The sequence below is a fragment of the Arachis ipaensis genome, chromosome B10 (assembly GCF_059453495.1).
Source record: "Arachis ipaensis isolate K30076 ecotype BB chromosome B10, ASM5945349v1, whole genome shotgun sequence".
In the NCBI taxonomy this organism is placed as follows: domain Eukaryota; kingdom Viridiplantae; phylum Streptophyta; class Magnoliopsida; order Fabales; family Fabaceae; genus Arachis; species Arachis ipaensis.
This window is the reverse complement of record NC_142435.1, coordinates 147,994,397-148,009,951: the sequence shown is the minus strand read 5'-3', so window position 1 is coordinate 148,009,951 and position 15,555 is coordinate 147,994,397. Positions and strand designations below refer to the sequence as shown.

General features: G+C 34.0%; 1 protein-coding gene across 5 annotated transcripts; it reads right to left on the bottom strand.

The window, feature by feature from the left end:
* Window positions 1-82: 82 nt before the first annotated feature.
* Window positions 83-15,114, bottom strand: LOC107622304 (ABC transporter C family member 12). Of its 5 annotated transcripts, none has more exons than XM_088486148.1 (27): window positions 14,925-15,114; window positions 14,703-14,774; window positions 13,740-13,918; window positions 13,352-13,391; window positions 12,880-13,036; window positions 12,635-12,749; window positions 12,470-12,550; window positions 12,313-12,337; window positions 11,741-11,797; window positions 11,213-11,278; window positions 10,563-10,637; window positions 10,329-10,436; window positions 9,601-9,735; window positions 8,924-9,030; window positions 8,743-8,836; window positions 7,416-7,583; window positions 7,167-7,307; window positions 6,075-6,482; window positions 5,827-5,979; window positions 5,012-5,397; window positions 4,392-4,572; window positions 3,868-4,191; window positions 2,308-3,064; window positions 1,983-2,104; window positions 1,127-1,372; window positions 576-999; window positions 83-391 (listed from the first exon to the last, which is right to left on the bottom strand). In XM_088486148.1, exons 1-27 carry the CDS (start codon window positions 15,027-15,029, stop codon window positions 312-314), a joined length of 4,806 nt encoding a protein of 1,601 aa, XP_088342274.1. In that variant the 5' UTR covers window positions 15,030-15,114; the 3' UTR covers window positions 83-311. The 5 variants fall into 5 exon arrangements, with proteins under 5 accessions (XP_088342274.1, XP_088342272.1, XP_088342269.1 ...); XM_088486146.1 differs by having other exon boundaries at window positions 6,075-6,173; window positions 6,282-6,482; window positions 14,703-15,112; XM_088486143.1 differs by having other exon boundaries at window positions 14,703-15,114.
* Window positions 15,115-15,555: the final 441 nt, after the last annotated feature.

Here is a 15,555-nt window from a genome sequence, read left to right as displayed (position 1 = left end):
ATGTACGACATAAATAAATAAATAATGACATCAGAACCAGAATACCAAAGTGAAATAAAGACACAGTGTAGTTTAAAACATATTTTAGCTAACTATTTTACTTGTGATATTTGAATTGGGGGATAAATTTCTTCGAAAATGTCTTTATTCTTAAGAAACGGAATCCTATTAAAATTCTAAACTTCCTAAACAATACAAAAGCAACATGATGAAACAAAGAGGGAGATGATATCTAAAAAGAAAATAATATTATGATTGCTGCATCCCTCTGAGATTTGATTGCATATTACTGCTCTCCACAACTCAAGATGTCAGTGAAAGGACCTTCTTTCAAAATCAAGTTCCAATTGTTGAATGTTTTTCGGAGGTAACTTGATCAAGACAGACAAACCTGAATGGATAAATTCATTTTTAATCAATCAATCCATATAGATTAACTTTAATTCCTCAAATCAGAGATATTTAATTATATAAATCAAAAGGATTAACTAATAATATTAACTCAGGCATGCACATAAGAAAATCCATTCATCAGGATGAATTTTTCTTCATGAAATTAAGATCATTATGTTTACCTTCAACTAATTGATAAAGAGTAGACCACCATCTTTCTGTAGGAACATTGTATTTAACAAGTGTCTGTTGTATAACATCATCATGCTTCCCTTCCAGAACTTCCTGAAGTGTTGTCAACGCGTCCTTCGTTTTTTCGAGGAAATCTTTGTTATCTTTAGTTTCATTTGGGCTTTGAAGGTTAAGATGCAATGAAGAAAGGGTTGCAGCTATAGCACATTGTGTAGCAGCAGCCCAGTTGGAAGAAGCTAACTGTCTCATTTGATTTTCAAGTCCCTTGTTTTCTTCATTAGAATTGTTCACAATCCTTCCAAAAACCAAACTACATAAATACTCAGCATTTGCAGCTCCTGTACTTTGAACCATCTTGTAGAATGCACTTGCTTCATTCGATAAGAGTTTGTCCGGCGAGTCATACTCAAGGACCTGGAAACAACAGAGGAAAAAGATTAATCTTAATATTGAATTTTCATAGTTGACTTGAGGCAAATGTGTTATTTAAAATACTGCAGATAGAAATCAGATGTTTGAAACACATGGAACTTGGAACTACCCGTCCAGAATCGAGCAATAGAATCCGATTGCAGTCAATAACTGTATTTAGTCTGTGTGCAATGATGAGCATTGTGCAGGACTGAAACTCTTGTCGGATGGTTTTCTGTATAAGAGCATCTGTTCTAACATCAACAGCAGCAGTCGCTTCGTCCAGGACAAGAACCTTTGATCTTCGAAGCAATGCTCTGGCTAGACTTAATAGTTGCCTCTGTCCAACACTAAAATTATCTCCACCCTCCAAGACCTTAGAGAAGCACAAAAGAAAATAACCAATCACGTTTCATTTTTTCCCCTAATAGAAAAACTTATAAAAAACTAACCTCAGAAGAAAAAAAAGCACTTCTGTAATCTTGGTCACTCAGACAACTGACCATTAAAAACTCACATATCTTTCCAACCTTTTTTTTTCGTCTGTCTGTTTCCAATTTATCTCCAGTCAAAATTTGATACATTCATACATGTTCCATATCATGATTGATGCTTCATTTATATAAGATTAATAAAGCATGAATACAATCATCTTCATCTTCATACTAGTATTAGGCAAGCACAAATTTACAATACTCTTTTTCAAAGATTTCTAAACGTGATGTATATTATTAATCATTCCATCAACAGAGGAAAGCAAAAAGCAGTTATAAATTGTGTATGTGCTATTAACAGTACAATATTGGACTCTCGGCTTTAAAACATGCTTACAATCATGGTAAAACAAGTAACAAGAATAATAATAATAAAATGCTTCCTGGAGACAATATTCAAAAGGCTTAGCAAGTGGAAGTAAATAAGATTATGACATGATTTCCAAGCAACCTGAGCAGCCTCAATGACAAATTATAACATAACCTTTGTACCTGTGCATCTAGACCAAGTGGATTTCTTCTTATTACATCCTTCAAATGTGCCCTTTCTAAAGCTTGCCACATGTCGGCATCATTGTGTTCAGTAAATGGATCAAGATTGAAGCGAACAGTTCCTAAGAGAAAGAGTGGTGACTTAGAATGAGATATTTTTAATGGAGTTCAAAGAGAATGTTTATTCAGATAGATGAACACTAAAATATTACAACATTCCTGTATTCTCATAATTGACTTGTTTGCAGTGTTTATGCCATGTGATCACAAATGCAATTTAAAACCATTGTAACAGTGGATCAAGATTTCGAGTTATAGTGCATACCAGAGAAAAGAACTGGTGATTGAGGTATGATAGTTAGAACTCTTCGCAAATCTGCTAGTCCAAACATAGAAATGTCAAAACCATCAATAATGATTCTTCCACTTTGTAGCTCAACGATACGGAATAAAGCATTAAGCATGCTAGATTTTCCTGCACCAGTTCTTCCAACTACCCCAACCTTCTCGGTTGGCAATACCGTAAAGGACAGTCCATGCAAGACTGGAGGAAGTTCAGGCCTGTAACTCAGGACAACATTCTCAAACTCAACTAATCCAGATGTTGGCCATCCTGGTGGTGGACGGTTTGTCTCAATTATTCTTGGAGCCTCAGTTTCCAAATCAATGTATGTGCCAACACGCTCAACAGCATTTAAACTATTTTCAGCTCTACTTGCTTGTCTCAGGACACCACTCAAGAGACTTGTTATGTTTAAAGTATAACTGAGAAGAAGGCCCATTGTAGATGCAAATGCTGCCTGGTTTTCAGATCTTCCATTTTGCAATACAGCAAATGTAGCTATGAACCAAATCATGAGCCCTCCTAATGATTCTAACCTTATGGTGAGCCAACGGTTTGAACTAATATTCACAAGGGTAAATCTGATATTTTTATCCATGAATTTTCCATTAATGTGAGCCATTCTATCATATGCTTTGTAAGCGCGTATGCTTGCCAAACCATTCAACGCTTCTCCAAAGTGTGCATAAACAGGAGATCTTGTAATTGAATCCAAACGCTTCACTTCTCGAGCTGTGCTCTGTCATGAACAAAATATTAGGACAAAAAATCCATGCATAAAAAAATGATCATTTAGTGTTAAAAAAAAAAGAAAAGAAACAAGTAATGCAGGTCTGTCTTTACAGAAAGATGTTTTCTAATTGAATGCCATTTTGACACTTTCGTGGGTGCTTAGATTTACATATACTTTGCTTTGCAACTAGTTAGTCCATGTCAATAACTTTTAGCATATCTCTTTTAAATTTAGCAAAATATATTATTACTAAGGCAAAGAGAAGTGAAAGTGATGTGCATGATCTGGCCTGCAGATAATTCTTCCCGCCAAACAAAGGATTGGATTTAATAGTTTTGGCTGCTTGGGTTATATGTGTCAGGTTTTCTTTTGGACAAGGAGACCATTTGGGACAATGGTACTTTGATTCACTCGTGCTTTTTGGAGTACAGTTTATGCATCCTGGAAAAGTTTTCAGAGGTTATAAAAGTATTTCAATTTCTGGAGATGTGGATATATGATATTTTCCCTTGTAACCACTAGTATAGACTGCAAAAGAATAGTAAATATTTCTAGCCAAATGAACTTCCAGAGCAAAATCCTAGGTGTTTGAATAAATTGTTCCGGAAAATTTTTAATATCCACATCAAGTTTGTAGAAGCCCCATATACAGTTACTGTTCATTTATCTCTGTCAAAGTTCTGCACAACTTGTAGTCCAAAAAACATCAAACGAATATGCAATGCAAAAGAAGAAAAATAGAACATATATGGCATGGAAATCACGTGCGCAAGATTGCTCTATAACTAAGCTGAAGATGTCGAACCCACCTGGTAATATATATAAGCTCCATAAAAGAAGATCAGCAATGGCATTATAGCCCACAGAGATATTGTGCTCACAGTGCCAATAAGAACAAAGGTAGAAAGTAGCTGCCAGAGTTGCCCCATAAACTGATTCACCAAAGTAGAAACCATGGTGTCTATGTCTCCCATGTCTTTTGCAAACCTATTAATTATGCGGCCAACAGGATTAGTTTGGAAGAATACCATTGGGGCCCGAAGTATTTTATCTAGCATTGCATCATGCAATCTTTTTGCAGCACGGAGGTTAGAAATGATCAACCAATAAGAGTTTGCAAGTGTTACAGCTACCTGTTTCCAGAAATCAAAGAACATAAAGAAAAGAACTTTGCTATGTTAGGTAACAGTGGAAAGTTTCTCGAGTAATACATTGTTCTGGCTATAACAAAGCTGAAAAGATGCTAAGTAGATTGTAGAAAGTCGAAGCTTGGAAGTTGTTGAGTTGAACTGAGAATGTACAAATGCTAAGTAGAAAATCGTTGTAGAATGACCTGTCCAAAGGAGAAAAGTGCATAGACGACAAGAAAATATACTGGATTATAATCTGAAGTGGAATCTTGATCTGTCCACACACTTAACCATGTGCTACTTGAAATTCGAAGAACTTCTGTTAATGTGTAGCAGGCAAAGAGTATGAAAACTACCCATAGGCCTCCTAATGCAGCTTTATACCTGTGAATTGCAATAAACAATTAGAATCACAACAAGAGAAACTAAATTCTGTCCAAGCAGAAAAATATTACAATCAGTGCTAGTGGTCTCAAAAAGTTAGAAGACTAGTTATATACAAACACCACAAAAAATCATGCATAAGCGAATTAGTATACTAGCATCACATGGCTGTGATGTATTGATTTCAATAAATGAAATAGTGCATTAAGATAGGAATTAGTACAGGGACAGAATAAAAAAGCCTCCATAAGCTACAAAGAAAAGAGACAAAAAGAGAGAGAGAATAAAGAGCCAGGATTTTGTCATTTTAATAGAAGGGATGCCATGTAGTCCTGACAATTTTCCACAATCAATCATGTTTTCCATACTCTCTTAATAAAACAACTTAAGTAAAAAACTTGCTTTAACATATATATGTTTGGTTCCATGGCCATCTTACCTCGCCAAAACTTTCAAGCTAACCACACCAGTCTCCCGCTCTTCTTGCTTAACAAGCACTGATTTGCGTAATTTTCCCTTCTTCTCATAGCTTGTGTCGTTTGGAATCTGAACAAGTGCCTCATTGCTCGAGGTTGAAACATTAACCTCGACATGGTCCTCTCTACCTTCATTACTCTCTGATTGTTGTTCCATTTTCCCAGCATTTTCCATTAGTCTCTGAAATAGATACCCACACTTTGATAACTCCTCAAAAGTTCCCTGCTCTTTAATCATGCCGTCACTAAGGAGAATAATTTTATCCACTTGAGGGAGAAGATGTAGCTGGTTGGTGACAAGAACCCTTGTTTTTCCTCCCAGTGCTTCCTTTATACAGTTTTTGAAAACCTGAGTCATTGCAAATGAAATTATATGAACTATGAGCACATGTATTCTTACATTCTCATAGTCAAATTCAATAGTATATCTGAAATCAAACTATATACTACAATCTACAAGATAAACACAATCTTATAAAGTATGAGCATACTGAAAATTGAACTTTAAGCCATTAAGTGCTATATTGGTGGAGAAAGGTTAAATTCCCTGCTTCTTGCTTTCAGGTTATTGCTGGAGATCCCCTGAATTTTTCAGCATACCTCAATTTATCGATGATAAAAATTGGTTGGATTTAATTCTTACAATCTTACTCATTATATTGACAATTTAATGAAAAAAATTATTAAGCATGGAGGCACTTTTAAAATTTGAACCACTATAAATCATGATTCAATCATAAAAGAACACTTGTCTTTTGTAGCTTGGTAAAAATAATACCTCATGAGCAACATGAGCATCGAGAGCACTTAAAGGATCATCGAATATATATACATCTGAATCTGAATAGACTGCCCTAGCTAAGGAAACTCTTTGCTTTTGTCCACCACTAATATTGACTCCTCTTTCTCCAATCTCTGTAAAATCACGTGCCTAAAAAGATAATTTAAAATGAAATAAATAAATAAAACTTCATAATATCTCAGAGAATAAAATCTTTAATGAACATGGAATTTATGAACACTAACTGGTAATAAGTTGAGATCATGCTGTAAAGCAGTGACATCAATGGCCTTCCAATATCGTTCATATTCGAATTCTGACCCAAACAATATGTTTTCGCGTACCTGTAAAAAGATGTGATTTAGAAGTACATTGCAGTATTTGTTTCGTTTGAATTTATTACAAAAGAAATAAGTAAAAATGTTTAGAAGCATAAACAAGCTGCAACTGACTGTAGCATTGTAAATCCATGAAATCTGAGGAACATAAGCAACAGTGCCTCTAATTATAGCATTTCCATCTTTTAAAAGAGGTAGCTCTCCAATCATTGCTGAAATAAGTGATGTTTTTCCTTCTCCAGTACCACCAACTATTGCAACTAAGCTTCCAATTGGTATTTCCACATTGATATTTGATAGTGTGGACTTCTCTGCCTATAAATCAAACAGGTTTTTCATAAAGGTCATGTGTGAACTTCTAATATCAAAATTGCAAATAAAATGGGATGTTAGAACTAAACAAAGTATTTAGTAATATAATATTAAACTATTTTGATATCATTCAAAGTCTTTGTTCACTCTTTTGTTCCATTCCTTATCTTAAGACTTGAACACACAATCAAAACAGAGGCTAAAACAAACCAAAAGTGAACTTGCGTGCCCCAAATTAAGGATTTTACCTATCATTGTTATTCATCGACACTTCATCGGAAAAAACGAACAGGATGTTATTTCGGTACCTAGAAGTATTAGTTATGCAGATGATAAATCTGCTCAGCATGAACCTACTCTATCAAAAGCTTAAGTTATTTGGTGAAAGCAGATGGATAAGATTTTTAGCTTAATGTTCCTCATCATACAAGAGCCTTGAGAAGTTACTGGCCCTTAGCATGAAAGCATTGTGAAGCTAGGGACCATTTGCATTAATCTTTCAATACAAGAGACATTGTTTTCACAAAAGCCAAATCTGTTCAGTTATCATTCAAGTGATATTAAAGTTGTCATCTAAACATTTTCCTAACATCTTTTCCTTCTTCATTTTGAAAATCTAAATGCAATAAAATGTGGCTACCTATATATACCAAAACAATTAAACATTACTGTCATTGAAAAATTGACCTTTGCATCCCATGAAAAGTTCCCATTTTTTATTGAGATGGCTGGAAGTCCTGGTACAAGAGGTGGATTTTGTTTTAGATTTCGCTCCTCAGCCAAGAATAATTCTTCCAGCCTTTGCAACGATACATTTGCATTTGCTACCTGTCAAACTACAGGGTCAATAATGTATGACTTGATCTCTCCAAACAATCTCATATTTTACATAAAAAACTAAACTGCTAATGGAATGAAACAAGGTCCAGCAACAACCTGACTTAGTAAATTTGGTAGCATGTTTAATGGAAAGCGCAAAACTGTGAATAGAGATAGTGAGGTAAATGCCCTTGCAGGAGTCAATTCTCCACCAAGTAAAGTAAACATTCCAAATGAAGTTACAGTCACAAGAACTGGGATGCTATTTAGAATAAAGGTATTGAGCTGCAACAAAAGACAAGATATGAGAAAGCTAAAAATTTCATAATTTAGAAGAATTACAGAAGTCAGAAAATTTTTTTATCAGCATTTCGAATATTGGCTTTGTTATGGAGGGCAAGCATATTTGGAAACAAGAAATTCAGGAATAAATCTCCATCTAACACAGTAACACAAACTGAAATTGAGTCCCTTACAAAAATTGTCATTCAAGTTCAAACCAACTATGCATTGACATCAAGAGTTCAGCTAACAAAAGCATTATAAATGTTACCATCACTGATTTTAATTTGTGAGAAAGAGATAATATTAAAAGGCGTTTTGCTAACTTGCGCCCTAAGGGCATAGGCTAAGCATACCATAAAAAGAAATATTTTCTAAAAGTTATTACAAAAATTGACTTTTTTACGTTTTCAATACATTGAATACATTAGAAGTGTTAAAAAGTTTCTATTATTATATATTTAAAATGTGCCCTTAGGGCGCAAGTTAGTTAAATCATATTAAAAGAATGGGATCACATGAAAACTTTTTACTCTGTTGCTACCTTGGAATTAGCCCTATAAGTTAGCATCAATAGGCATGCATTGTCACATGTATAAAGAAGGATCAATGTGGTATATACACCTAGAAAATACATCCTACATACAAAAATAAAGACTCACACAAATTTAAAGATATAACTACCATTGTTTCCCCACAGAGGATATCAATATAGCATTCAAGAGTTATTTCACAAAAAGCCATATTAACATCCCATACTGTTGGTAATATAGTAAAGTTCCTTTATGTATCAGTTAGGTTCAAATAGGCATAATTAGTTTCTTCTTTATTGACATTGTAATTATGAAGAATGATTACTTCCGTGTATATAAAGAACACAAGCTGATGAGGTTTGCCCTGAAGTATTTACAGAAAATCACAATCTACACATATCCAGTGATCCTTGTAAACAATTTTATTAGCATGGCCCTTTTGAGGCCATCTTTCAGTGTACAGTATATTGTTGTTTCCAGTTTTGATAAATGAACAGTCCAATGCTCATCACAAAGAAAATGTAAATGATTATTAATCTCAAATTCATAGATCATCACCATAATAATAAACTGGATTACTGAAAAAATAAGGGGAGTTCATAAATCTAAAATCACATCAAGGTCCATACAGCATTTAACAGATGTGCTTTGCGAAACCAAGATAGCTCATAATCCCGTATGCTTTGTACTCTACATTGAAAGCTTGTTTCCCATGCATAACATCTGAATCATTTCCGAATATAAAAGACATTTGTTAAGATTCTATTTGAACAAGAAGGTCAAACGAACTTTGTTTTAACGTGTTCATACTTTACAGTATCCATGGCAGCCAGAATTTCATGCATGATACCAACCCTCTTGTCTGTTTGCTGCAGTCCTTCCTTTGTCAGTTTTCTCATTTTGGCAATCACGTATGTCTGTTTCCAAAAATAATAACAAAAAAAAAAGATTTGTCTGTATATTTGAGAAGAATTGCCTAAATATACAAAGAATAAGCCATTACTGTAGAATGGAAAACATAATAAACACACAATTTTCATTAATCCTAAATTATAAACTATGAATCATTTTGCACCTTGTAATGAAATTCATCAACTTTGACCTTAATCTGCTATATCTACCATATATCTACTATATATCTACTATTTATCTACTATATATCTACTATATATAAAGGGGATAGAGGAGAGTTGGTGTCCAATTTTTTTCCGAAAATACTCTTCTTCATATATTAAAATGTCATAAAATATTTTTTTAAAAATATTTTTTCCCATGCCACATAGTTGTGCACTGATCATGGATCCTAAGACGGATTGTGACACAACTTCTTGGTATCATTCTACAAAAATCCCTTTAAAGCTGTTTCTTTGATAGCTATGCCAAGAAACTTTTGTCTTATATTCGGCCAAAAATGAGAGCGCAATAGTTTAAAAAACTGAAAAAGCGCACACATGCACACGTGTGAAAGAAATCATATATAAACTTGCCTGTAGTGGGACAATGAGAACTAGCATTAGCGATCCAATGAGTGAAGCAACGCCTAGTTGCTGGTATAGGAGAACCATCGCTATGATGATACGGAATGGTGCTGACCAAAGTCCATGAAGTTGTTGACATATTTGCTGAACATTGAAAATGAATAACAACAATGAAATTTAAGCCATCAGCACGTTGACTATGCCTCAAATGGTAAGAAAAAGATTGCAATTTATATTAAATATTTATAATACAGATACAGGTATATTGAGAAATTAAACATTATTATTGGCTTGCTTTCTCTATCAACCTTATTAAGAATAAGATGTTATTCTTAGTTTGAACTACTAAAGTGTTGGGCACTTTTCAATGGCTGTTCCTTACGCCTTTGATATGAGGAATAAAACCTTCACACCCGAGGATTTTGATTGGTTTGAGCACCGGAAAAGATAAGGCCCTTTCTACCATCCTGCGACTATATGGGGATCCCTGCCACCCCCCTTGTTGGAACATGATGGCAAACCCCACCAGTCAGCCTTAGACTAAACTCCAATGTTCAACAACTTGATGAATACTTGATGTCAAGACATAGGTAAAAGACATTTTTGGCTAGAAGCACCAATGGAACAACATGCATTGGGGAACTTTGCATAAGCAGTTAAGGTAATAAGTAAACCTGTCCCTATGCCAACATGTTTTCGTGGAAACTCATGTCTCTTAGCTTAAGCAATGAACTAACCTGTAGTGCATTGGCGTCTGTAGTTATCATATTCATAAGTTTCCCAGATGAGAACTTCTTTCGACCTTCATTAGTTAGCCTCAAAGATTTTCTAAATATAGCAGCCACCTACATGGTCACATCATACAAAATGTGTAGCTAAAATAATAATAATAATAATAATAATAATAATAATAAAAGAGATTATACTTTATTTAGGCATCCTAACACTAGATGAAAATGAAGCTGTCATACCAAAGTTGATCTAAGCTGAAAACCAACACGCATCACATTCTGGAAATATTGAGCTTCACATAGAACACCAAGTGACTGTAAAGAGGCATTAAATGTGTAAGAGAAGATCTTTGAATAACTGACCTCTATTATCTAGTTTCACTTCTTATAAAAGTTAATATACGAGATTAATTAATTGCAGCTATTATTTACCAGAAAAGTGATTGAAGGCTTTACAAGATAATTAATATTCAATATGCGCTCCCTTATTAGAGATATAACTATTCATATTGCCTCCTCCTATCAGCTTAAGCTTTTGGAATGAGTAGTTTCATGACATGGTATCAGACCTCTATGTCCAAAAGGTCTAGAGTTCGATCCTTGGTGAACCCAAAAGTGAAAAAATAGCATAAGGCAAATAAAAGAAGAAAAGAAGGCTTATGCAAGAATCAAGCAAACCCAAAAGAGGCTTAAGTTTTTGCTTTTGTTTATGGGCCTTTCAGTTAGAGAAGAAACAGTTGCCAGAAAAAAAAAAAACGAAGTTTCGCATAATGGCATTTTACTGGTGGGTATGTAAACTATCTAGAAAAAGGAAGAAAGAAACAAACGCAAAACCAAGATCAATATCTAAATGAACAAGGTATGAAAACTATATGAGATAGTAGCCATACCACTCCAACAAATATGGAGAAAGCATAGATGTAACCAACCCAAGATGGATCTTGATTTTGCATTGACTGCGTCATCAATAAGAAAAAAAGTTTAGAAGTTTTAACAAATTAATATACATAAAATAAATTATTCATAAATTCATACTTGCAAAAATTAAATAAATAAAAAAATGTCGTTTAACAATGAGGAAAAACTTTTCAAACTATTACTTGAGACTTGGTGTTCCAATGATGATCAGTGCATGTCTATCAGATACGTCCTGATTGGCTGTAGGGTTAATGTTAAACATTCATGAAAAAGTTTTAAAAATCGGTATGCATGCAGCATTCCTGATAGCTTTTGTCATAAAATGATCTTTCATTCATGTTGGGATTTTGTTGACACCTTTTGCCTATATATGCATGCATCGGGCTAGAGTGATTCAACAACTAAATTTTATTCTCCTACAAGTGTTCATTCAAATCTGATAGTGGTGAACAAAGAATAGAATCAGTTGAGATATTTTGGGATAGAACAAATACACTTACATTTAACAGATGGTTCAGCAGAATTGGCCCAACAAACTGGGAAAGATCATTACCAATCTGCAAAGATCATCACATAATTTCGATGTATCCTAGGAGTCAGAAACTAGAGAACTAAACATATCACATAGTTAACTTGCATAATACAATATTTTGCATATTCCATGCATAATATAATTTCATATATGAAGCAATTTGCACACAGTAAGGTAAGCCTAATGAGATTTCTGATTGCAAAGAACCAATAAAATTGACTTTTGCATTATCCTCAAGCCCAGGTGTGACGGGTGTGCGAGACATATAATACCACATTGAGGCCTTCACATATAAGTTTATTGCTTAATCGTTTTGAAAGTTGGTATTTTAGTACTTGTCTTTGTTTATTTGGAAAGATTATCGCCTCATGCTTAATTAACTTTGACACATCAATTTCAATAATCTTATTCCAGTTTAAATTAGTGAGAAGGTTGAATTGCTTCACCTGCATTCAGATGTAACTTGTAATGTGGAAATGTTTACGTATTTATTTGAAGCTGTTTAAGTTACAGGTCAAAACCGGGGATCAAAATGTTCACCTTATAGATGCCTCCCCACCAAAACCTAATCAAACATTCAAGTCAAATTGAATAAAAGAAGAGACATCAATGTTACTAACATCATCTTGGCACGTCAAAGCAAAGGTAAATCATTTAATTTGGAAGATAATGTATTGAGAAAAAACATAAATAGTACCTCTTCCCTAAGCTGTTGTTCAAAGATCTTAAAAGCCATGGGTTAGAGCTTTGAAATTCTAACATCCAACACTTTTGAAACCTACAGAAACCAAGAATTTGTTTAATTGTTGTGTGCCGGATGTATTGATCTCATGCAGAAACACAGAGTATGCTGAATATAAACTTTTCTGTTAATGTCTCTGTCTGATCACACTTGTCTAGCTTCCAAACATCCTTTTCTCTGATGGGTTTTCTGTAACCTTGCCGCATGAGTGGAGTTACCCATCCAAAACATAATCCTACAGTAAACGAAAGTTGGCTATTAATTTACAAGGATAGACAATATAATTATGTGAAAATGTAGTTATATCGAATGCAGACATTGGCAAACTCTTAATTTATAACAAGCCCAGTTAAGAAATTACATACTAGAGAATATATTAGCATGCATCTCAGGGAAAACTTGTTCCTCTCCACAAAGTAGTTCATACTCAGCATTGTCAGGAAGCTCGTCTTGCATTGTTATATGGCCATCATAAGGAACCAAGTTAGGTACGTAAACAAAAAGCAATGTACCAAACAAGACCTGCATCAGAAAAGCATCCATAATTAGTCCATTGTTGTGTCTTACTGACTCAATATCATAGCATTATTCAATTCCCAGTTGTTTCATCACATTAAGAATTGGTTTACAACCATAGCTAACAATGAAACTATTAAACATTTCAACCATTTGAGCATATGTCAATATGTTACCCTTAATCATGAATGTCGGCAGATATGCAGTGTTGGAATGTTGTACAAGGTATTGTAGAATGCAACTGATTTTGTATATACCCTCCTAATTATTTCTTTTCTAATAAAACTTCAAAAAACGATGGGGGGAAAATCAAATATATACCTGGCAGATAAAAGTACTAAGGTACAGAAACAGGGCAGATCTGCACAAAAAAAAAAAAAAAAAAAAAACAAGACTCTAAATTTTAAGCAGAATATTCCAATACATTTACCATTCTATAAGTTACTGCAGTTAACACAACATTGAAGAGAAATTCATTGCTTTAATGGACTTGTATTCTTCAATATTGATCATTCAGAACTGAGTATTTCCAAAGTCAAATACCTCTATGAATAACTTTTGGTTTCGATAACCATGGAACCTATCTTGCAATCATAGTTACCGGATGAAGGCTTCATGGTCCTTAAAATGCTGATCAGGCTTGTTCTTTGCATACATTTTAATGCAAAAAGGAAAAGGCAAAGAGTAGTTTTGAAATTAAAAAACTAACCTACTGCAGTAATCTTTCACTGACAGAAGAAGGTTAAGCAATACAACATCTCCAACCAAAACATAGATAACTCCAAACCGCACCACCCATCTAAATTGTCGGATATAAACCTTGGTTTCCAATAGAATGAGAACTATCATCGAACACCATGTAAGCGCTTCAACTATCAAGGCCATTGCCTGCAACAACACAAGAGTGCACATGTTTATAAATTGCATCCTCCATTTGACAAACTAAAGCCTTAATCAAATATCAACATTGAACGCATCTAAGGAATATAGTATTCATGCATTGCCAAGGTTGTGTAATACGACACAAAAAAAAATTTTAGTTGTGGAAATAGGAAAATGTTAGATAAATATCCATTCATATGCTTCTACTTAACAATTTAAACTTTTAGGATGAATGGTTTTCTGATATAGTATTTAGAGTTTCCATAATCGAAAAGTCTAGAACTCTATCAATGTCCTTGTTGTCTTATTCTTCTAAATAAATAGATAAGGAATTTCAGCATAAAGTCAAAAATAGAATCATGCATAATTCAGGTTTCAAATTTAAAATAAACTCTTAAGTATGAAGACATCTTAGATATATAACCATTCATGTGCATGTATCAAACAACTTAAACTTTTGAGACAAATAATTTCATGACACAGACACAAGATCTTCCTGTCCAGATAAAAAAGAGAAAGTCTCAGGGCCAGCACTTTCATTAAAATTTACCCAGCATTTAACCATCAAAAAAAGAGTGTAATCCCACACCATTAGATATAATCTCACACCATTAAAAATATTAATGATGGCTAATTGATGACTACAAATCACAAAATATGCTGGCTCCTAGCACTACTGAATACAAAATTTTCTTGTACTTTCTATACTTCTTGGAAGTGATTCTAGATTTCTGTTTTTAAGAGATAAAATCCGAAAGCAACCTAGAGCATATATGAACAAGAAACCCACCTCAAAAGGAGCAAATCCAGTTTCACCATTCAAGTTAAATGCTGAAATTCCAGTCAACAATCTCAACAGAGGCTGAATAGCACAATAAGAAGCCAACAATGCGAGAACATAATTATACCAATTAGAACGCAAGGAAAACCTCTGAGCCTTTGTGTTTGTAGCAATAAGCCAAATTCTATAGAAGCAAAGTCCCATAAGAACGAAATTGGAGGTTGAAATTACAAGAGTATTGATTGCACATGGCGTATAGGAACCAAAGGCGCTATCAACTGCTTTGGCCCAAACACTGTTTGATTCAGGCTTGCAGTACCAAACGAATGGTTCCATGAATGATGCTCTCTGTAACTGTAACTGCACACTGAAATGTGAAAGGGGGAGAAGTTCATGCGAGACTTTAATAATTGGGACATTTTGGCGCTAAGTTCAGTAGAATGATAGTGACGTCAGCAAGCGAGGGAAGAGGGGAATCTAAACACTCAAATATGAGTAACGACATCGATGCTAACGTCACCGCTGACGGATTGACCAATAACTTTATAAAAAAATGGTGGAAACTCAAGTACACTCGACTTCACGTGAAGTTGGTAGTTGAGAGCCGTTAGATGAAAATTTAGTCAAATCAGTCAAATCATCCAACGACTCTCAACTATCAACTTCACGTAAAGTCGACTACGCATGAGTTTTCACCATAAAAAATAATTTAAAATCGTCAGAATTTATTATTTTAAATATTAATAATTAATTAATAACTAAAAATAATAAATTTTAATAAGTTTTTAATATTTTCTAAATTTATTATATTTTTTAATTATTTATAATATTTTTTTAAAATCTGTTAAACTGACGAATAATT